This window comes from Rhinopithecus bieti, unplaced genomic scaffold (genome assembly GCF_001698545.2).
Source record: "Rhinopithecus bieti isolate Rb0 unplaced genomic scaffold, ASM169854v2 scaffold_65226, whole genome shotgun sequence".
Lineage (NCBI taxonomy): Eukaryota > Metazoa > Chordata > Mammalia > Primates > Cercopithecidae > Rhinopithecus > Rhinopithecus bieti.
Window position 1 is genome coordinate 519,693 of NW_016825767.1, and position 23,747 is coordinate 543,439.

Consider the following 23,747-nt stretch of genomic DNA (forward strand, 5'->3'; position numbering starts at 1 on the left):
TGTATTTTTTTAGTAGAGACGGGGTTTCACCATGTTCGCCAGGATGATCTCGATCTCCTGACCTCGTGATCCGCCCGTCTTGGCCTCCCAAAGTGCTGGGATTACAGGCTTGAGCCACTGCGCCCGGCCTATAAAGTCTTAAAGCAAAATTTTCTCCATAAGCTGCTTTGTTCAGCATAATATGTAAAAAGCACAAAGGAAAAGTAGATACGAATTTCATTAGACATGCTCTATGTCTAAATGATCAAGTTGGTGCCTTACAAAAAACCACGTTCCGTGGTCCTCTCAAGAAATTTCAGTGAACGGCCTGACACGGTGGCTCAAGCCTGTAATCCCAGCACTTTGGCAGGCCAAGGCGGGCAGATCACAAGGTCAGGAGATCAAGACCATCCTGGCTAACATGGTGAAATCCCGTCTCTACTAAAAATACAAAAAATTAGCCAGGCGTGGTGGCGGGTGCCTGTAGTCCCAGCTACTTGGGAGGCTGAGGCAGGAGAATCGCTTGAACTCGGGAAGTGGAGGTTACAGTGAGCCAAGATTGCGCCACTGCACTCCAGCCTGGATGACAGAGCGAGATTCCATCTCAAAAAAAAAGAAATTTCAGCGAACTAGCTGGGCTTGTGCCTCTTATTCAGAGCAACCACCAGCATTAATGAATATGGTATTTCTTTATTCTAATTCAAGAAGGACACTGTATTGCCCCCCAGGGTGATCCAGCATATTGCAGATAGATTAGGCCAAAGTTAAGTTACACTCTTTACAAATGCAAACTTTTTTTTTTTGAGATGGAAGCTCTGTGGCCCAGGCTGGAGTGCAGTGGTGCAATCTCCGCTCATGGCAACCTCCTTCTCCTGGGTTCAAGTGATTTCCGTGCCTCAGCCTCCTGAGTAGCTGGAATTACAGGCATGCACTCCACCACACCCAGCTAATTTTTGTATTTTTAGTAGCGACGAGGTTTCACCATGTTCGCCAGCCTGGTCTTAAACTCTTGACCTCAAGTGATCTGCCTGCCACGGCTTCCCTAAGTGCTGGGATTACAGGCATGAGCCACCGTGCCGGGCCACAGATACAAATGTTTAAGACATTGGTTATCTATATTTCTCTGAAAATTTTTACCTTAACCAGTGGTGTCATGGGCAAAGCATAACCCTTAAAGGTCAGTAAGTGCATGCTATATTGGAAAAATCAATATACAGAACCTTTCCTACGAGCTAAGCTAAGCTTTGTTTGATCAGACTATTCCTGGATATCAGGACACTGGCCAACTCCTGCCAAACGTAAAGCTCTTATCCCATTATGTGTAGGCCCAACCAGTTATAATAACCAGAGAAGTGCTTATGCTAAAACCATTTTTTATTTAATAAACTGTGTTTTTTTGTGTGTGCATATGCAGGCAACTTGAGAAGTGTTTCCTTAAAAAAAGTTTGTTTGCTTTTTTACTTTGCAATATAATTTTTAAATTAAAAAGGCATTTGATTAGTGATTTTTTTTTTTAAGAGACAGCGTATCTCTGTGTCACCCAGGCTGAAGGGCAGCAGCATGAAATAGCTCACTGCATCTATGAATTCCTAGATAAGAGCTATCTTCCTGCCTCAGCCTCCTGAGTAGCTGGGAGTACAGAGGCATGAACCACCATGCCCAGCAATGATTATTTTTGTTCATCAACAGTTCTAGGATCAAATGTGTAAATCTATCACAAAAGATTATTCAATATAGCAGTACTATTGTGATAGATGAATGTTGAATTTAGAAATAATGTTGCTCTCTATTTTCCTGAAAATTTAGTACATGCATATGTACTAATAGTACGTGTATATGGACACATTTATGTCCAAATATTGCACTCTAACCAAAGAGTCCCCCAGGACTTGGCCCTTGACCCCTTCCCCTTATCTGCAATCTCTTCCAAGTAGCTCCACCCAGTTCCAAAGTTTTATAAAGTAGTCATATGCCAATAATTCCCACATTATATCTCTGGCTCTGACTTTCCTACAAAGCCGATACTTATCCATCCAATTCTTTGACTTTTACTTTTGGATGTCTAGCAGGCATTCCAAAGCTAATGGAGCCAATAGAGAACCTTTCAGTCCTTTTTCTCTCCCATGCAAATCTGCCAGTTATCCTCATCTCGGCCAACATTGCTACACTCCACTTAGCTGCTCAGATCAAAAATCTGGCTGGGCTTGGTATCTCATGCCTGTCATCCCAGCACCTTGGGAGGTGGAGGTGGGAACACTGTTTGAGCCCAGGAGTTTGAAACCAGACTGACCTGGGCAACATGGAGGAACCCTATCTCTACAAAAATGCAAAAATTAGCCAGGAGTGGTGACGCAAACCTGTAGTCCCAGTTACTCGGAAGGCTGATGTGGGAGGATGCTTGAGCCTCCAAGGTTGAGGCTGCGGTAAGCCATGATTCCACCACAGTACTCCAGACTGGGCAACAGAATGAGACCCTGTCTTAAAAAAAAAAAAATCTAGGAGTCCCTCTCCCTAGCTTCCAACAACCAACCTGTTATTGTCTCTATTTCAAGACATAATCCAAATCTGTTCCTTTCTCTCCATTTCTATCACTATCACCCTAGTCCATGTCACTGTTTATCTCTCACCTAGACCACCACTGGTTGTAATTTATTCAGGTCTTGCCCCTCCTTTGCTTAAAGCCCTTTGTTCTTATCTCCTGTAGAACCAAATCAAAACTTCTTGTCCTAGCAACAAAGCCTAACCTTATCTTATAACCTGACCCTCTGTCTATACTTCTGACATCCACTCTTACCACCTATTTCTTTATTCTCCAGGCACCACTGATCTTCTTTTTTTCTGTCCCTGTGAGATGACAAGTTCCTTCTGACCTTAATTAAGCAAAACTTTTCTTAGGGCTTAGAATATAACCCTGTATTAGCCCTAGAATTCTGCAAGTTATTATGTGGGAATTAAGGTAAGTCAGTGGTTCTCAACCTGGATTGCACAGTGAAATCTTCTGCAGGGCTTTTAAAAATACGGATACCCAGACCCCATCTGAATTGAATCAGAATCTCTGGGAGGAGGCCAGAGAGTTAGTACTTCTGAAAGGCTCCTAATGAGTCTATGTGGCTAAAGTTGACAACCCTGATATAAGTGATGTGCTCTTCCTTTCTAATTTTAATTGTATATTTTCTTGACTTAGATGTTTTTTGTTATTGTTAATATAAATAGCATCTAAACATAGTATCATCTCACAAGATATTTAAAAAACAAACAAACAAAAAATGCTGACAGAATAGAATGGTCAATTCTTCACAGAAAAGTGATGATAAAACGGATATAAAATACATGAAAAGAATTGGCTAGTATCATCCTGTACTTTTGATATTATAGAACACATTTAGATTTTAATGAGGAAGTTTTTGTGGCTCATGTTTTATTCTTGATCTTGCTTTGCATTGAAGTCCCAATCTTGTGTTTATATCACTTCACAGGATGCTACTGTTGACTCTGAGAATGAATGAACCTGTTTTAACATGACAAGAACTCACGGAAATTTGGTGGAATTAATGTTTCTAACAAAACTTGAACTTTTCACTGTTTTAAGTCAGAATATTTTTGGCAGCAATATAACTTCCTGTGTCTATGATAAATGATTTAAAATGAGACTATAAAAAAGATCAAAAGACTTAGACATCAATTAGCTTACAGGCTACCTAAATATTGTTATATGAGTATAATGGAATCAAACATATGGATTACATTTCCATTAAAATAGAGTAGGGTTTTAAAGCAGAGGAGCAGAAAGCTTTAGAAAAGTCATTTGAATGTTCTTAGACTTTAACAGCTAAAAAGTAATTCAAGCTGCTTACAAACACCACAAGCTAATGGGTATGCTTCTGCCTAAAGAATTGAATGATGCCATAAAAGTTTAGAATTGTCACCAGTAGTGGTTGATTAGGGACCTGGGGAAGCCAAAATAACCTGTCACTCTCCCACCTTGAAGAAACCTGCTGTGCTTGTAGGGTTTACAGCAGCATCTCATTCTTGTAGCTCTTCCAATGGTTGTGGGCAGAATGAACCACAGAGGGGCCCTGACAAGCTAGATGTATGGCTGTTTGTTTGTTTCAAATCCCTAGAAGCTCATACACTGAAGAGTCCAATGGCATCATTAAGGGACAAGCTACTTTAGGTGCACAGGGCTATCCTCGTTACTCCAGGAGGGAAGAAAGAGTACTTTTCCAGTTCTTTTTGTTATTCTTTTGTAATTGAACTGCAAGTGACAGAGGGTCTTAGAAAGGATTTGGGGGTCCGCAGCTCTCCACAAAGTCCAGGGAGGAGGCCATGTGGTACAGTAGGAAATAGGCACAGATGGCTTGTGACTTCTGATGACCTGAATTTGAATCCTGCTTTGAACACTAACAACTAAACAATTATGGATACTGAGATGACAGTGAGAAAAACTTGCTGGGCCCCATGCGGAGCGTAATTTTAGAAAATTAAGAAGTATGCATTGACAACAATTGCACAATCTAGTGGAAATTTAGCAACTGCCACAGAACTGGAAAGCCCAATAAGAGCTCCCAATATAAGTTCTTCTTTAATAATAACTCCTTTTCATATTTTTGCAATGAAATGAATATATTTGAACATTATTCATATCTTATCCTTCCATTGGTTTCATTATTTGTGTCACTGTGACCTACATTAAGAAATGATTTTTCCAGGCTATTTGTTCAAATGAAAAAAAAAAGGTTTTGCTTTGGGGCTTCCTTGTTAGGAAGATTTCAGATTTGACCTGGCATTTGCTAAGGACAATCTTAAATGCTTTGTACCTGTGGTACCCAGCCTCCAGGTTGGCCCTCAATCATCCCCACCTCCTGGTAGCCACTTCTTGTGTAGTCAGTTCCCTCCCACATGATATGTCACTTCTGAGATCAGGTTACAAACACTGCAATTTCTGTCTTGAGTGCATGCTCTCTTCTCTCAGATCTCTGCCATATTGTGTGTCAGGCACATGGGGCAAGAAATTGAAGCTTCCAGCCAACAGCCAGAGAGAAACCAATGCCTGCCAGCACCTAAGGTGAGCGGGCTTGGAAGGAGATCCACCAGCTCCAATCAAGCCTTCAGATGACTGCCACCCCACCTGACAGATTGAAGGCCATATTATGAGAGACCCTGAGACAAAACCACCCAGCTAACCTCCCCAGGCCCCCAGAAACTCTAGAATAGTAATTTTTTTTTTTTTTAAAGAAATGCATTTTCAAATATGTATGATCCCCTCCATCCTAAGTATGGTCCCATGGCACAGAAACCCATAGGCTTTAATATGCTTAAACAATTCTACTTCTTTTTGTCTTTCCGTTCAGTTGACAAGACAGGTTTTCATGAAGAGAAATAAGAGTGAGTTAGAAAAAGGATTTCTTTCCTTGGGATGGAAAAAAGCAAAAGGAAGAATCAAATACCTTCAGAATGCCCTAGATAGCAAATACAGGTTTATTTATTTATCTCTTATTTTTATATTTTTTATTTATTTTTATTTTTTATCTTTTTTGAGACAAAGTCTTGCTCCGTCACCTAGACTGGGGTGCAGTGGTGCAATCTCAGCTCACTGCAACCTCCGCCTCCCAGGTTCAAGCGATTCTCCTGCCTCAACCTCCTGAGTAGCTGGGACTACAGGTGCGTGCCACTACGGCAGGCTAATTTTGTTGTTGTTGTTGTTGTTGTTTTGGTAGAGATGGGGTTTCACTATGTTGGCCAGGCTGTCTTGAACTTCTGACCTCAGGTGATCCACCTGCCTCAGCCTCCCAAAGTAGTAGGATATAGGCATGAGCCACTGCACCTGGCTGCAAATACAAGTTAATTATGAAGCACTTTGAACACTGTTCCATTGACTAAGTATAGTGAGAAGAAAATTTTAGCCAAGTTAAAGAAGTTCCAGCACTAAACTTACTTGATAAAAAAAAGACATAAAAGCAAGACCAAAAAAAAAAGCCAATAGCCTAATATCATCTGTTGACAGAACAGATACCCTCTTGGGGTGTATTCATATACAGTTATACACCACACAACAACATTTCAGTCAATGACGAACTGGACTGCATATACGACAGTGGTCCCATAAGCTTACAATGCCATGTTTTTAGTGTACCCTTTCTTTTTTCTGTTTTTGAGACAGAGTCTTGCTCTATTATCTAGGTTGGAGTGCAGTGGCACAATCTTGGCTCACTGTAACCTCTGCCTCCTGGGTTCAAATGATTCTCATGCCTCAGCCTCCCATGTAGCTTGGATTACACATGTGTGCCACCACACCTGGCTGATTTTTTTGTTTGTTTATTTTAGTAGAGATGGGGTTTCACTATGTTGGCCAGGCTGGTCTCGAACTCCTGTCCTCAAGTGATCTGCCCGCCTTGGCCTCCCAAAGTGCTGAGATTACAGGCATGAGCCACCATGCCTGACTACTGTACCCTTTCTTTTTAGATGTGTTTAGAGACAAAAATACTTGCCATTGTGTTACAATTGCCTACGGTATTTAATATAGTAATATGCTCTACAGGTTTGTAACCTAGGAGAAATAGGCCATACCATGTAGCCTAGGTGTGCAGCAGGCTATACCAACCAAGTTTGTGTAAATACATTCTATGATTTACACTTGATTCACTCAACCAATGAAATCACCGAACAACGCATTTCTTAGACTATATCTTCATCGTAAAGTGATACATGACTATGGTTGGTTATTTTGGTATTGTGAACTGAACCATATAAAGAACACTTTTACAAATGAAGAACATTTTCACCTAGAATTGATGCCAACATTAATAACTTAAGTATTTCAGTGTCTCATGGCCAAAGTTCCATATTTTAGCTACCTTAGCAAGAAAACCCAAGAAAATCAATTTGCATCTAAAAGCGCCTTTATGGAGTTGGCCTGGTTTTGTGGCAGGCATCCCAGCTTGCTTAAAGAAGCAGAAGCTGAAGTCGGCCTTACAGAGGATTGTTTGGTCCCAGCTGAATAACCTGCTGGCATCGGCTGTGAGCAGAGTGGTAAGCAGATTATGGGTAAGCAGATATTAATATTCTGATTAAACATTTTCAAACCTCATATCGCTATTTTAAAAAATAATTGCACTACTCTTGAGAGCACTCTTATATTTCCTATTCTGAAACCACTTTTAGCCTTCTATATATTCATGATCTTAAAGTCTCTATCTACAGTTTATCTCCCAGGATTAAAACTTTTTCCCGGCTGGGCGCGGTGGCTCACGCCTGTAACCCCAGCACTTTGGGAGGCCAAGGTGGGCAGATCACGAGGTCAGGAGATGGAGACCATCCTGACTAATATGGTGAAACCCCGTCTCTACTAAAAATACAAAAAATAAGCTGGGCATAGTGATGGGCGCCTGTAGTCCCAGCTACTTGGGAGGCTGAGGCCAGAGAATGGCGTGAACCCGGGAGGCAGAGCTTGCAGTGAGCCAAGATCGCGCCACTGCACTCCAGCCTGGGCGGCAGAGCAAGACTCTGTCTCAAAAAAAACCTTTTTCCCTTTACCACCTTAACTGCAATGTAAATTCATGTGAATATGACTTTCTTGGACAATCTTAATAGCTTTAAGTCTTTACATGACACTCTCTTCCTTCCCAGATCGCTTGTTGAAAGAGACAGAGCTGCAGTCATCTTTGGTCTCAGGTTCTATAAAAACCCAGCACAGCCTTGGCAGGCCTCCTGGAATGACTTCTTGTTTCCTGAGGACCCAGTGATTTAACAAACTTAACAAACGTAAATAACAGAAGCTATGAAAGAGACATTTGCAGTAAGCATTCTGAAGTTATGAAGCAACAAAAGTTTACTAGACCACAAAAATTTCTCTAAAACCATCCATCATGTAGAATATACAATTTAGCATGATAACAGGGAACGTTATTAATTGTTATTAATTGAGGTCTACAGTGCATGTACAGGTTTTTAAACATCAACAGTCAAAACTGGCGGGTTACCACAATTTATTTCTGGGTCCAAACCAAAAAAGTCTGTTTATTTCTTGGGTGCACACTAAATGTGGCCACTGTGCTGGAGAGAAAATGTGGAATGAACATTGGATGCTTACAACATCGAGTGTTGGAATCATCCATAATCTCCACTTTTAATTTAGCTTGCTAGTGACCTTCTCTCAAGGTGCTATAGACTCCTGGCATCTTCCCCAGAATGCTTTTAGGTGGATGAGGGATGTGCGTGCATGAGTTTAAGGGCAGAATATCTAGCAAACCACTTGCTTTACAGGTCAAATAAGGAAAAAAGGGAGGAGTTCAAAGAAGGTTAGATCTCCTACTTCACCAGTGGCGTCCTTTCCTTCTGCCTAGGCATCAGACCTTCTTCTCTAGAACTTTCTTCTGCCCCATGTGGTGGTCACTGCCCAGCTCAAGAGATAGCCCTGGAGAGGACACAGAGGCAACAAGGTCCAGAGACTTGCCTCGGGGTCACCTCAGGGGCCCTTCCAATCATGCTTTCCCCAGTCCCTGAAGCATCTTCCAGCAGCTAACATGTTGGCGAAGGGGCCCTAAACCCTGTACTGCCCAGGAACTGTGCTGTGAAGTCTGGCCACTTTCTCTTATTGGGGCAAGCATGAGGCAGTGACTAAGGGTTCCTAAAGTTGCCAGTGAAAGCTCTGAGATGGCTGGACCACCCACTGCATCCTTGGCCCTACAGAAAGAGGGTTCCAAGGAGCATGCACAGAAGCAGCAAGGGGCAGTGTGACGCTGGGGGAGGTACTAAGGAGGGGGCGGCCTTCTGATCCAAGCAAGGATTCTTAAGGACCTCCTGGCTCAAAACAATCACTTCCTCTCTTGCTCTGATTCGTGGGCAATGGAGTCCCAAAGGGAGGCCCTTCCTTGCAACCTCATAGGGAGGAAAGCCTGCTTTCACAGCTGGCAGGGCCTGCGGACAGCCAGCCAGCTACCTGCACCAACTACCGTCCACCTGTCTCCCGTCACATCTCCCCCTCTACCCCTGAGCAGCTGGTGTGCGGCGCTTTGGACGTGCTCCTTGCCTTGCATTCACTCTTCCTCCCGAGCACTCAGTGGATGTGTCCCACGTGGGGAAGGCGAAGTTGGGAAGGGGCAGCCTTTGCGAAGAGCCACTTGGTCTGGGCACTTACTCATTGGGGTAGAATGGGATGGCAGCGGAGTAGGGGACAGCCTAGGTGAAAAGGCCGCCCGGGGACAGCCCCTCCTGTCAGCACGCGCGTCCGGCACGGAGCCCACACCCACCCACCGGGAGGTGCGGCGGGCGGGCGCTCAGGGCCCGGCCCAGGGAGGGTGGTGCCCGCAGCCCGCTCGCCCGGGCCTTGGGCTCTGAAACTCATGCCCGGGAGCCCAGGGCAGAGGAGGGAGGCGGGCCCAGGAGGGCTACGCGGTCAGCGCCTCCCCAGCCCCAGTGGGTCCCGGCGTCTCCAGGGCACTGACCTGCCAGCCGCCTCTCCCGAACGTTCTTCCACAGCAGATCCCAGGCTCTGGCCGTGGAGTCCCGCAACTGCTCACTGATGGATCTCCTGAGCCGCGTTTGGCAAGGTTTCCGTTTGCTGGTCATTTTAGATCCGTCCTCATAACGACCGGCGGGCTCGGCACCGCCACTCCCGCGTGGCCCGCGACTCAGACTCCCGGCGACTGGAGAGGACGGACGCGGCACTCCCGCCGGGGTCCCGGGACCCAATGCGGGCACGACATGGGTCAGTCCGGCGCTGGGAGGCTGCGCCACGCGCGAGGACCGGGATGCCTGGCCACCAGGAGCGCCGCGCTAGGTTAACCTCTGCGCTCGCCAACTCCTCTACTCCTTTCCCACTTTCCTTCTCCTCCCCTCCTCCCCTCCGTTGGGCGCTCCTCCACTCCCCTCCCTCCCCTGCCCTCCCCCTGGCTGCCTCGCGCCCCACTCCTTCCAGGAGCGCGCTTCCCTTTCCCTCCCTCGCCCAACCTGACAGCCTGGTCCCCACGGCCCCCCACTCAAGGAGCTTCCAGCTTTTTTCCAGTTTTACCCAGAAATCAGGGGCTGGACCATATTCCTCCTATTTCTTGATACTTTCCTTTATTTTTCAGTTTCAGAAACTACCACCTTCACAACTACAACAACAACAAAAATTTATATATGCCACAGTGAGAGCATAACTCATCCCAGTTTCCCTGAATTCAAGTCACTTGAAGTCAGCTACTCGGTTTGGCTGACATTCTTTTGATGTTCAATATTGGTAAACTGAACATTATGTTAATCCTTCCTGATTTCTTCAATGAAATAATTATCTGACTGCAAACTACAATCAAATTAATATGGTTTGAAGAGTCAAAATATTATTTCCATTGCGTAGCCATTATGAGGAGGAAAATACTTTAAAATATTAAGGTCAAACCATGAGGAACCTACCTAAAATAGATTTACCTACTTTGAGAAAGCATTACAATCTGTATGCAGTTAAAGAAGTAGGTATTATGAAGAAGTGAAATACGAAAGTAGAAGAATTTTAAGGTATTTTAGCCAAAAATGTAAAGTAGGCTTGTAGTTAGAAATTAACTCTGATTCCTGAAGGAAAGAAGGAAGTGTATTGGCTCTTTAAGAAATACATCATCACTGAAGTCCAAGTCCACTTCCTGGGCTTCAACTCATTCATAAGGAGAAGACAATACTATCTCAGGCCTCAGGGTGTCCTGCAATTCACAAAGTTTTGTTTCTGAAGTGCTTTGAGGTCTTCCAAGAAAGTAACTGTGACAACATTTAACTAATTCAGAGATGTGATTAATGCCCTACACCTCAGGTTTGGGGAGGGGAACAAATTTTTCAAAAGGAATTTCTGAATTCTTGAATCTGCAAAATTGCTTGAATCTCATTTCTTTTTAAATGTCTTTGTACCAGGCTGCCAAATAAGAACCAAAATTTAATCAGATATTCATTTTAATTTCAGGTGCTCCACAGGAAGTTTGGAAATTAGAAGTATTCAGTCCTTCCTCTATTATATAAATTGCTACTGCCTTAGGGGATGGAAACTAACTTCTAGCTAAAGTATTCCCTCTACACTTCTGCTACACTTCTAGCAAATATTCCCTCCATCAGTTTATCTTGTTGGTAGAAAATGGGAATGACAGGGACGATGGTACGAAATAGTCTTTATTGTCTTATTTTGTTACTTTACATATTTAAAAATGTTAACTAGTGAAACATACCTCAGAATGAGCTAGAAAGTAATGAGATCCTTTTTTTTTGTAGCATCCTGGTAAACCTTTGAAGTAGTCAGTTATGAAGCAATAAGTCATGGATCAGAAATGGACTTGAAACTGTGACAGCCAGTTATATAGACTAATCCAGATTGCTTTCTGGACCCAAGCCAAATACCCTTTTGATTCCATCCTCTGCTTTGTATGCATGTAGAGGTAACAAAATGCTCTGCAAAGAACAAGACTCCTGTTATCTAAAAGTGGCTGCTATACAGTGTAACAACAAAATGTTTAACAATTACATTCCCAGGAAAGCTGTGTATTTGACTTATAGAAGGGACTCCTTATTGAATCACACAGAGGCAGCAGTTTTAACATTATATAAGCGGGAACAGAACATAACCATTCTAGCTATTTTAGTGATTATTTAGCTCTCAAGAGCGTGGGTCCCTACTACTTTCTATTCTAGCACGTATTTTATATTCAGATGCCATTGATTAGGGGTTTTCCTTAAATGACTAATGTGAAGAGTAAATTCTGGCATTGCACATTTGTTTAGTTCTGGCTGTGGGATGGCCCATGAATTGAGGACTGTCCAAGAGAAGCCCAGATGAAAGACGGAAATGATCTGCCTGGAACAGCTGCCGGCTGAGCAGTGTGTGCCACCCAGCATGGCCCAGCTCTTTGCCAGCCCCGGCTGCTGGCCCTGTTGGAAGAAACCACACAGCTGTGCAGATGGAGCTGCCACAAATGCCAAGTGTTCCAACCTCAATAGGAACCTCAGGGCTACTTGGAGTCATTTGTACAGCATCCGCTCTCATTCTCCTCAAGATCTGTTTTAAAGCTGAACCTTAGGTAGAATCCCCTCTGGGGCCTTCACCAGATGAAAATATCACCTACTTCAGAGAAAAGAACTCAGGTAACCCCCTAGCCCTACCTCCCTTCTTGCTTAGACTCTTCCCTTCCATCTCAGTGGAAGAAGTATTGCTCTTCCAGCCCGAGACCACATCCCTCACATGTGTTGGGCTTCCTTTCCCTTCTTATCCCAACAGGGACTTTGCTACATTGGTTATTTCCTCTCCTTCACAGACCCTCAATCTCTCACTCTCCATAGGCTCCACCCTCCAGTCTCACCCTGCTTTTAAGCAAACCAAAACTAAAACAACAGCAGCTATCCTAAAGCCCACTGCCTCTACCCTGTGTCCCTGGGAAGAGAAGTCTTTGCTTGTCAACACTGCAATCTGGGCTTCCTCCCTTCCTCAGTGAACATGATCTTGCCAAGGTCACCAATAATCATCTCGTTGCTAAATCTAACGACGTGTTCCAGTTATTGTTGTCCCTTCCAGGGTGCACGGACCATTGGACACTGCAGCCCATTTCCTTCCTCTGACACAGGCTTGTCTCGTGGCTGTCAGGCGACACCCTCCCCTGGGTTCCTCCTTTTCACAGACGGCCTCACATGGTCCTTCTTAAGGCCTGACGGGCTATAGATAGACAGTACATGTGGTTAAGAATGTGGCTAAAGGCAGCGTTCCGTTTGATTCTGCATATGTTTCTGCCTCTCAATAGTACCTCCCTAGACGATTGCAGTGTGGATTAAATGAAATAATCCATTTGGCACATAGAAAGGACCTAGCCTATGCTCCCAACAACAATACTATCATCATTACATTACTGTCCTAGCCCAAATCTATCCTGAGCCCTTTCAAGAAGCCGTCCCTGACACCCAACCGAAATAGCTCCTTCTCACGACATCCAGTTTAGTTTTCCTGATAGCACTTCCACTTCTAGACATTGTGTTTATTTGTTTGTGGTCAGTCTCCCAGGCAGACTGTGAGCTCCCTAAGAACTGAGGCTCTGTCTGTCTTACTTGCTGTGCATCCTCAGTGCCTAAAACAGTCGCAGACAGTTATGGTCAGTAAATACTTATAGAATAAATGAATGATTCTACTCTAGGGCCATGTATTGTTTACCTTCCTGATGGGTATCTCCAAAACTTTCCTTCCAAACCTGCTCTTTCATCTCTATTTCCTATGTGAGCCACCTGGCGCTACCACCCATCTAGTGACTGAGAGAGAAATCTAGAAGACATCTGAAACTCCTCCATACATCCTATGTTGCTTCAATCTTTCCCCACCTCTCTATCTCCCGAGTAACCAATTCAGTTCAAGTTTTCTCTTTCCCTTCCCTGAATTTCAGCATAAAAAGAGTCCCATTTGAAAGCCCTTGCTTGCATTGCACTCTACGTCTTTATATATCAGCTGTGCTTGAATGCCCTTACTCTAATTTTTTTCTTCTTCACTCATCCTTCGAGATTCAACTCAGATGCACTCACATATCACCTTCTCCCTGATCCTTCTACAAATCCCAGTGGCTGGATGGGTTCCTCTTCCACTGTATTTATGATGTGCTTTGGGGATACTGCCAGAGGAGCACTTATCAAAGAGCCACAGCTAAGTGTCCTTACCTGTTTCTTCTCAGTTGTCCCTGCAGTCCTGAGTTCCTCCAACTAGGACTAGTACAGGACTTTTATTTCTCAACCCCTTGTACCTTTTTCAGTGAACAGCACATGGTAGGAGTAGGATCATTTACTGACTGAATGACTATTCCTATAGTTTTAAATGACTGGTTACCACTAGGATCCTCCTCAGGATAAGTGAAAATTTTAAGAATGTTTATGCTGATATTGCTTCATTTTCATTAATTATCACTCTCTTCTTATATAATGTTTATTAATTTTAAACATAGAGGTAATACATACTGATAATTATAGTTTTTTAAACACATAAAAATTATAATAGAAACATTAAAAGTACCTGTAATATTACCAAAAGAGAGCTGATAACATTTGAAAATTGGCCTTTTAGTTTTTTCTTTGCATATTAAAAAAACTTGGAAGAGTTTTATACCAAGTTTTCATTTCTTTCACTAAGCAGTAGATTGTGAGCATTTTCCAATGTATTTTCTTTTAAAATATAGTTTTTAATGAATATCTAAAATTCTGTGGGATAAACACACTATAATTTATTTTAAAGCTTTCACAATTTTGGACATTTTTCTCCAAATTTCTAAAATTACAAATAATCCTGTGATAAATGACTTTGACAAATGAAAAAAATACATATATTTTTCTCCTTCCCTTACTGCTATGTAATAAGAACCATCACCATTGCCTCTCACAACCACAGGCAATAAGCAGGACTTGCTGCCCACCACCTACACATCTGAATGCCAACAACTCTGCAATTCCATTACATTTTTATCCCTTCCACTTCCCTCCCATGTTCAACTCTGATTCTGTGCCATCACCCCCTAGAGAAGAGTGAAGAAGCACATTCCACGGTCTGCTTGCTATGGTTTTTTTTTTTTTGCTGGAAGCCTTTGCTTGAGAATAGAGCCCAATTTCTAACTGTACCAGGCCAGGAACCCTTCGCCAAGAGCCCATAGTCATAGTGCATTATTTCATGTTGCTTGCAGCTTTGCTGTGGGGAAATGCCTTCCTTGAGGAGACCCATTTTCCTTTGCTGCAGGGTAGAAGGGTGAAGAGCTCTTGCAACTCTCTCCCTGCATGTTCCCTTCCCAGGAGAGATGGGGTGTAGCAACTCTTCCTTTAGTGTATCCTTCAGGCTCCATTTCAGAGACATGTTGTTGGAGATTGTGAAATGCAATCTCATATTATTTATTTCCTCATTTTAAAAGTGTTGCTGAAAGTTCTGGAGAAGCTGACTTTTCAAGCTGGGTCCTTGGATCACAGTCACCAATCTGTGCCTGCCCTGACTGGTCTATCGGTGTATCCCATTGCCACGCTCTGAATCTGCCAGTCTTTGAATGCTAACAATTTTGATTGCTTTTTGGGTTTTGTTCTGTTAATTAAAAAAGCATCAGGCTCCACACTTTCTTGGAAGCAAAATTTAGTGTTAGCTGTAAACTCTGCATTGCCAATTAATAACTTTGGCTGTGTTTCACATTTTCCTGATGTAGACTGGTAAATGCTTTGAATCTTCAGGCTGAATGTCATATCATAGTCATCAACTTTACAAATATCACAATTCCTTTCTATATTTTCATGTACACTTTGGGGAACCTTACCATATGGGAGACCTTGGGGAAGTGTCTTACAAATTTCTGATGGCATTCACAGGCCATTGGATTGAAGACGTTTCCAGTGATTGAAATCATCTTGACATCACTTATGCCATCCTTCAGCCTGTCTGTTTTATAAAGGTTGAGTAAGTAGCTTAGCTTACCACACAACCTCGCATTAGCATATCGATTTAGGTAATTTGTTATGACTGTCTTAGTATACATAGAGTAGTTTGAGACCTCAAACATACACTGTGAAGCATTCTCCCATTGTTACTGAGCTTCTTAAGGTCAATGAACACATCATCTGAAGAGCAGTGAAAGCCAGTCCCCAGCTCCCATAGGCAGTACAGGGAAGTGGCTGATGGCACAGACAGAGGAGGTAGCCAACTAGGTTCATACCATGGCTCCGCACCTACTAGCTGTGTAATCTCCGTAAGTTACCCATTTTCTGAGTTCCTCAGCCTCAGTATCTATAAAATGGGGATTATAATAACGCTTACCTCATAGGGTTTTTGGCAAGGATCAAATGCAATAATACATGCAAAATATTTAGAATGGTGCCTGGCATATAATGAGCATTCATTAAATTTTAATTGCTATTGTTGTTGTTGTTTGCCTAAACCATTTCTGCAATTCTCATGAGATTCCAGTCCAGCCAAATTCTGAATAGCCTCATGCTAAACAGCAAGAAGTCACTAATGAGTATTATAAACTAGCACTGGATGTGGGAGGTACGAGAATAGGATTCACATCTCAGCTCTGGGAATGATAAGGTGTAGGAGAGATAGAAGCTATTTAATCTCCCTAAACATAGGTTTCCTTATCTGTCAAATGCAGCAAAGAACTCTTTGTTCTACCTACCCTGCTCATAGTTAAATTATATATGAGAGTGTTTTATAATTAAAGTGTCATCAAAATGAAAGATTTTGTAAATAATAGGAAAGTTTAGGGAAAATCCGCATATGGAGCAAGTACATTTCCCACTTGCATGGATAAAAATATATTTATTCAACAAAGATCTTTATTCCTAGAGTGACACGGGTTTCTCCTGGTGGCCCTAATTGTGTTCCAACTGCTGACATAAATCAAGGCTGATTAAGTATATTTACTGGTGTGGACAGTTGGAAGGGGCTGGGACCCTTGTCGCCTTCCATGGGGTAACCCTCCACTCCAATTATATTTATTCCACAAATACGTATTGAACAAACCTTTGGCATCTCTAAAGGCAGGCAGCATTTGTTCCACATTCTAGAGGAAAGTCTTTTGGAGATATCTCAGTACTACCTCCCACCTTGTTAATTAATCTGTGTAGGTATGGCATTTTATTTAGGAATTTCATCTTTAATAAGACCTTGCTCTAGTTTAGCACTACCCAGGATAATGCGTCTTGTAAGCATTATTTAATATAACTAGCACATGAGGTCAACCGCTACTCCTTAGAAAAACAAAACAAAAGGACGGGCGCGGTGGCTCAAGCCTGTAATCCCAGCACTTTGGGAGGCCCAGACGGGCGGATCACGAGGTCAGGAAATCGAGACCAGCCTGGCTAACACGGTGAAACCCCGTCTCTATAAAAAAAAAAAAAATACAAAAAACTAGCTGGGCGAGGTAGCGGGCGCCTGTAGTCCCAGCTACTCGGGAGGCTGAGGCAGGAGAATGGCATAAGCCCGGGAGGCGGAGCTTGCAGTGAGCTGAGATCCGGCCACTGCACTCCAGCCCAGCCTGGGTGACAGAGCGAGACTCCGTCTCAAAAAAAAAAAAAAAAGAAAAAAAGAAAAAACAAAAGTGGCAAGAAAACAATTTCAGAAAATTTAAATGATTTGATCAAAATTATCAGCTAATAAGTTGCGGAACCAAGACTCAAATGTTTACCATCCATCTTTAAATCCAGTCTTTGGGAGGCCAAGGTGGGTGGATCACTTGAGGTTAGGAGTTCAACTTTTTAAAACTTTAAGTGTCTTCCTGTTAGTGCCTTGTGATAACATGGTTAATAAATGAGAGTTATTAGTTTTAAGAGTATCTGGGGCAATGGAAATTACTTTTATTGTTTAATATACATTTTCCTTCAGTCTATACAAAAGGACATATAGTTGATCCTTGAACAATATAGGCTTGAACAGCGTGGGTCCACTTATATGTGGATATTTTTTTTTTAAAAAAACGCTACACTGACTGTGCCTGCCTCCCTTTCCACCTTCTCTACTTCTTCTGCCTCTGCCACCTCCGAGACAGCAAGACCAACCCTCTTTTCTTCTTCCTTCTTATCAGCCTACTCAACGTGAAGACAATGAGAATGAAGACCTTTGTGATGGTCCACTTGCACTTAATGAATAGTGAATATATTTTCTCTAACTTGCTTTATTGAAAGAATATAATATATAATACATGCAACATAACAAAACATGTGTTAACCAACAGTTTATATTATTGATAAGGCTTCCAGTTAACAATAAGCTATTAGTAGTTAAATTTCTGGGGAGTCAAAAGTTATACTTGGATTTTTGACTGTAGGTCCGGGGAGCAGGAGGACCTGGTCCCCCTAACTCCTGCGTTGTTCAAGAACTACCCAAGACTGGCTAATTTACGAAGAGAAGAGGTTTAATTGACTCACAGTTCCACAGACTGTACAGGAAGCATGGCTGGGAGGCCTCAGGAAACTTACAATTATGGCAAGAGGCAAAGGAGAAACAAGCACGTCTTACCATGGTGGAGAGGAGAAAGATAGTGAAGGGGGAAGTGCTACACACTTTTAAACAACTAGATCTCATGAGAACTCACTCACTACCATGAGAACAGCAAGGGGGAAATCCACCCCCATGATTCAATCACTTCCCACGAAGTCCCCCCCAACACTGGGAATTACAATTCGACATGAGATTTGGGTGGGGACGCAGAGCCAAACTATATCAAAGGGTCAACTGCATTTACCTTCCATAAGAGAAAATACTATATTTTCTATATCACTTCAGTAGTGGTCATTCATTGCTAATAATATATTTGTTGTAATTATTTTTATACATTATTTTGCAAGTACCATTTAAAATAAAAATGTCTGATATTACTTAATGTGTTAGGCCACTTTGTGTCACTATAAAGAAATACCTGAAGCTGGGTAATTTATAAAGAAAATAGATTTAATTGGTTCGTTGTTCTGCAGGCTGTACAAGTGTGGAACCAACATCTGCTTGGCTTCTGGTGAGGGCCTCAGGAAGCTTACAATCATGGCAGAAGGGGGAGGGGGCAGGAGGATCACATGGCAAGAGCAAGAGCAAGGGTGAGGAACAACCAGCTCTCGTGTGGACTAACTGAGTGAGAACTCACTCATCACCAAGGGGATGGTGCTAAACTATTCATGAGTGATCCATCCTCATGATCCAATCACCTCCCACCAGGCTCCACCTCCAACACTGGGAATCACATTTGCACATGAGATTTGGAGGGGACAAACATCCAAACCATATCAATAAGGGAAAAACTACAAATCCAAATCCATCTTTGGAGTCCTGGGAGATCTTTTGGATTTAATGGATTTTATTGATAGCTCTATTTTCTTTGTGTAACGCTGGACGTCTGTTTTATTTCTCTTTGCATCCTCTGTTCCTGGAACACTGCACAGCACATGGTGAACTCAACAACAACAATGACAACCACCACAACAACATAGGTTGTTGAATTTGATTTTCTTAACTTTTAGGTCTTAGCATAGCTGTCCCCTCTTTGGAAGCCTTTCCTGACCATTTTATGATCAAACTTCACTAAACTCTGAGCAGAACATATGTCCACATAATATTTGGTGATTATTTTTTATTCCTTGCTTGACTTGCCCCTTCACTAGATTGTAAATTCCATAAGAGCAAGGACCTTGTCTTTCTTTCCAGACACTGACTGCCAGCACCTAGAGCAGTGTTTGACGCACACTAGATGCTCAAGGAATCACATGTCATTTGCCAAGAAAGCTAGTGCCATCAGCGGAAATTATCAATCCTAGAAGAGTCTGTCCTGCATCACCTGGAGAGCTTAAATATTTCAACTCACAACTCCAGGACCTTTGTCTCCACTCCACTTCACCCCACCTACTCCCAGGGGCACACCCTGGGCCAAGTCACTACCACTGTGCTTCCAGAATCCTGAACCTAGCTTCCATATGGTACTTGTATCCTTTTAGCATTCCTCGTCTTGTGATCTTTGCATTTGCCTTTCCTTTACTTAATCAGTCCTTTTCCTTGACATCAATGCCCTCCTCGCCTTGGGTTAAACTCTGTGAACCAAACTTTCAAACACTTTCTCAGTACACACATGCATGCACACAAAGAGCTATTTTATTTCTTAGTTATTCCGTGCCTGTTTGGCAAAACCCCTCTATCTAGTCTTACATGCAGGCCACCACACACTGTCAATGAAGTTCCAGACTGCACAGACTGATGACATGATGCCAATGGGGTGAGAATTATCAGCAAAATCTTTGCCTTGTCTCTAGCAGGGTCTGGTTCCTGTTCTCCAGAAACAGTCACAGTGGTTAGCTTAAATCTTCATCACTGTCCTCAAGGCCCTGGTATGCTTTCTTCCTCTTACCCTCAACACCAACACTTGTCAGATGCTCACAGGGGAAATAGAGGAACTGGTAGTTCCTTGAATGCACCACACTCTCTGCCTCAGTGCCTTTGCACATGTTCCTCCTGCCTGGAGCACACTGACTCTTCTTTTCTAAAGTTATACCTAAGCCCCACAAAGTAAGGGTTTTCTTACTAGATTGGATTATAACCCTCCTGAGGGTAGGAAGTGGATTTTTAATGTCTGCATCCCTAGTGGCAAATGCAGTGCTCATAAAACATAATAAATGCTCAATATATATTGACCGAATGAATTAAGAATTGAAAACTGGGGCTGCAGAGTGGGCTAAAGAAGCTAGGTATACCGATGCATTATCCTTCCAAATGTTGAAATATTTAGCATTAATTCATTCAAAATATAGAAAACGTACATACAAACACATAACTATTAAGTCACAATTGATTAAATAGCCATGAATGACAGGAAATTTCACAATAGCCATGCATTATGGGTGAATGTAATGAACAGTGTTTTGGAATATTTGATCAAGCTGATTAATTTAAAACATTACTTAAGGTCCTCCCCGCTCAAATCTACATTTTACACTTGATTAAACTAATGCTATCATAAATTAACGCCCTCCCTCAGCCAGGCACAGTGACTCAAGCCTGTAATCATAGCATTTTGGGAGGCCAAGCCAGAAGGATTGCTTGAGGCCAAGAGTTCAAGACCAATCTAAGCAACATGTGAGACTCCATCTCAACAAAAAATAAAACTTAAAAACATAGTAAAATAAACTCTTGACTCCATTCACACCAAAGTTGGAGTTTGGAGTGTTCTTTGTTAAAAGATAAATGCACAGTCATCAGTATTTTAAAATATAATAAAATGAATCGGTTACTCTTAATATTTAAGAGTTTATCATGAATTTAATGTGCAAGTTCGTTGTGTGTCTGAATGGGAATACAGTATTTTTTTAAATGTTGTAAAATTTAAGGGGAAAATTTAGGGGAAAATATAGCTTCCTTGTGGGCAAGGTGTGTGTGGTTTTAAAGGAGAATAGAATAACGATTAAGAAAAAGAAAGAGGAGCAAAAACTATAGGACATGGATGAGAAAAGAAAGGTAGCAGTTACATGAAACCAGGAGAACAGAGAGGGGCTCCAAGGGCTGGAGCAGGAACAGAAACTGTGGGAATTCACTCTGGAGAGAGGTGACTGCAAGAGGTAAAAACTCTGGAGACGAATCAGCTGGGCACCTTCCACATTAACGTGAGATGATCACAAAATGAACGGACTGAGGCTCATCTGAGCCTCAAGCAGTAAAGGTCCCGGGTTCCTAAGAGATGAGGGTAAGAAATGGAGGCTGAAGGGAATGGGGGCGTCTGTGGGGAAGGGTGGGAAGAGGTGGACCAAACAAACATCCACAGCCTTGAGGCTCCTAATAGAGAAATCTAGAAAGTAACAGGAATTGGTAACAAGAGATGCTGGAAGGAGATGTTTTTAGAGGCTTTAATCGAGCAAAGGGAACTAGGCAAAATAAAGGTAGGCTTCTCATGTGCATCAACAGTACACAGCTGGTGCCTCTGCATTCACTGCACAGTTATAAGGTTAAACTGTGCATCTGAACACCTCAGGATGCTGGATGGCGACAGTCGGGGCTAGAGAAGGGAGCCCTGCCAAGGAAGATAAGGCGGGTAGCAAGACTTGAGATTTCCCTCCTTGACCCTTAGGTAGTAGCAGCCAAGAGTGAACATAAGATTATCTAGCAGATAAAATGCCATGATTTCATCAAAGGGGCTTTGTAGATGAACAGTGAGAGAGTTAAATACTAAATGCAATTCTTCAGGTTTTAATACCATGAAGAATAAATCATGCTCACTGTAACCCTCACCCATGAACTATAAATTCATTGCAGGTCAGGTGTTGGACCAGTAAAACATTTTGCTGATTGTCTTCTCTCTACTTAACATGGTTTTCTTGGTACAATTATAAAACATAGTAGTTTTTACTTGAGCCATTAATTGCTGCTGCTGACAAATCCCTTTCTGTTCTTTTCCTAATTTCTTTTCAATGCTTTTATTTTATTTTTGGTGCCACCCTCATGTTTTAAAATATTTTATTAAGGTATTATTAGCATACTGAAAAGACATCCATCGATAGTTTTCTTTTTAAAATTTTAGGCAAGTATTTTCTTAAAAATGCTGGTTGGAGACTTATCACAGGGTTATATAGAATTTTTTTCTAGGTATAGTATCATAGATACAGAATGGCTTATACTTGCTCAGTATGTCAATGAATATATCACCTATATGTCTATATCACTGGACTACTATTGTCCTGTTGTCAAAAATGCTTGCAAATCATACTACTTGCCATTCTACTACAGTTAGCTTAAGAAAGACAGGATCAAGGATAGAACTCTGTCACAGACCCTGAAGGGATTTAACAGATATTTCAGAGGCTGATAGCCAGTATGTTTGTTTTTAGATAACTGAATTCCCTGTAAGCTGGACACTGTAAATTTTCAGAGCGAGGTTATCTCCAAAACTTTCACTTTATTATTCTAAAAAAGATTATTTAGAAAGAAATAACTTCATCTTCCTGTTTCTAACCGTAGCTCTTTTATTATTTCTAATATGGCCATAAAAACTTAATCAGGTACCTGCTTTGGATTTTAGATTTCTATTTTCCCTTTTACATTTTCTAAACACCTGCCTAACCAACTAACCAAGATTCGCTTCCTTCCCTAGCATTCATTCCTGCTATGTGATGCTGGGAAATTTCCCCCTTAGTTCACTAAGCTCTTTAAACACCTGCAGCTCAGTAACAAGGATAGTATTGTCCGGCTATTTTCCTTAGCAATGAGTTGATTCACCTGTCAAGATAAACTTCACTGTACATATTATTGGACCTCTGGATTAATGCCTTATAAAATAGCACGTTTGTACAGTCCTATGAGCTTCATAAACATCAAACACTGATTTCATTTGATAGGCCGGATATTATATCAACATTTAGTGAAAGGAGCTTATTGCTGGGGGTTCAAAGATGAACTCTTATGAAAGCTAACCTTTTGGATTCAAGCTAAAAGTTTATTCTGTATGAGGGATTTTGAGTCATAGGACAGGAGGTTACCCATGGCCTGTGAGAGAATACCACTTAAGTATCTGGTAGTCTATGTCTGCCTTAAAAATACATTGAAATCAGTATATAGCCAAGTGATTAATGGCAGCATTAACAGCATGCACATTCACGATTCTTCTGTCGCTTTGGAGATAATATATCAAGAACAAGGGAAAAGCATATTTTTTATCAGGTCAGAGATGAGCTTTATCATAGTCCAAATGACTTAATTTTTGACTGCTTTTCTTTTACAAAATGTATGTTAGACATAAAAAAAGAAAGTTTCCAGCTGTTTCCAGATCTTCTTTCAATTTATTTCTAATAAAGCACACATTTGGGTAAAAACTTCAAACTGAGTTTTGAAACCTGCAGACAGTTCTCTGCCTTAAACAGTTAATCAATGCGCTTAGATCAATACAACCACGCAGTACCACAGCTGCGCTTCAACTGCAGACCTCAGTCTATGGATACTCTGCGATCCCCAGTTAACTGAAAGTAAGGACAGAAAAAAGATTACAACTATGCACTCCTCCAACACAGGCGCAGTACGCTCTCAACAAAAAAAACACAAAAAAAAAAAAAAAAAAAGGACAAATAGTAAAACAATTAATAAAACATACCTCATGTATTAGAACCCCCCACAGTAAGTTCCTTACGGTTTCACAGCCATTTGTTTAATTCTTGAGTGTCCCACTGTTAGGTTTGCTTTAAGCTGGTCTATTTCTGCTTTCATCCTCATGAGAAAAGCATCCCAAAGTAAGATGGCATCAGGCTGCCTATCTAGCATGCCTTTATCTTATTATATAATGTAAATCAATTAGAGGCAATTT

General features: G+C 41.9%; 1 protein-coding gene across 3 annotated transcripts in view; it reads right to left on the bottom strand.

Moving 5' to 3' along the window:
• Positions 1-23,747, bottom strand: part of STARD13 (StAR related lipid transfer domain containing 13) — a 570,036-nt gene that overhangs the window by 245,543 nt on the left and 300,746 nt on the right. The window contains exons 1-2 of one of the 3 annotated variants that reach the window (XM_017863119.1): positions 9,423-9,505; positions 8,291-8,392 (exon numbers count right to left, since the gene is read on the bottom strand). The exons of 1 other annotated variant lie outside the window; for it this stretch is intronic. Coding sequence is in view for 1 of the 2 variants with exons in the window: in XM_017863115.1 (XP_017718604.1) it covers positions 9,423-9,546 (124 nt within the window). In the remaining variant the exon portion in view is untranslated. Of the gene's footprint in view, positions 1-8,290; positions 8,393-9,422; positions 9,812-23,747 lie in introns of those variants that run through there. One more of the 3 variants, XM_017863115.1, reaches the window with a different exon arrangement.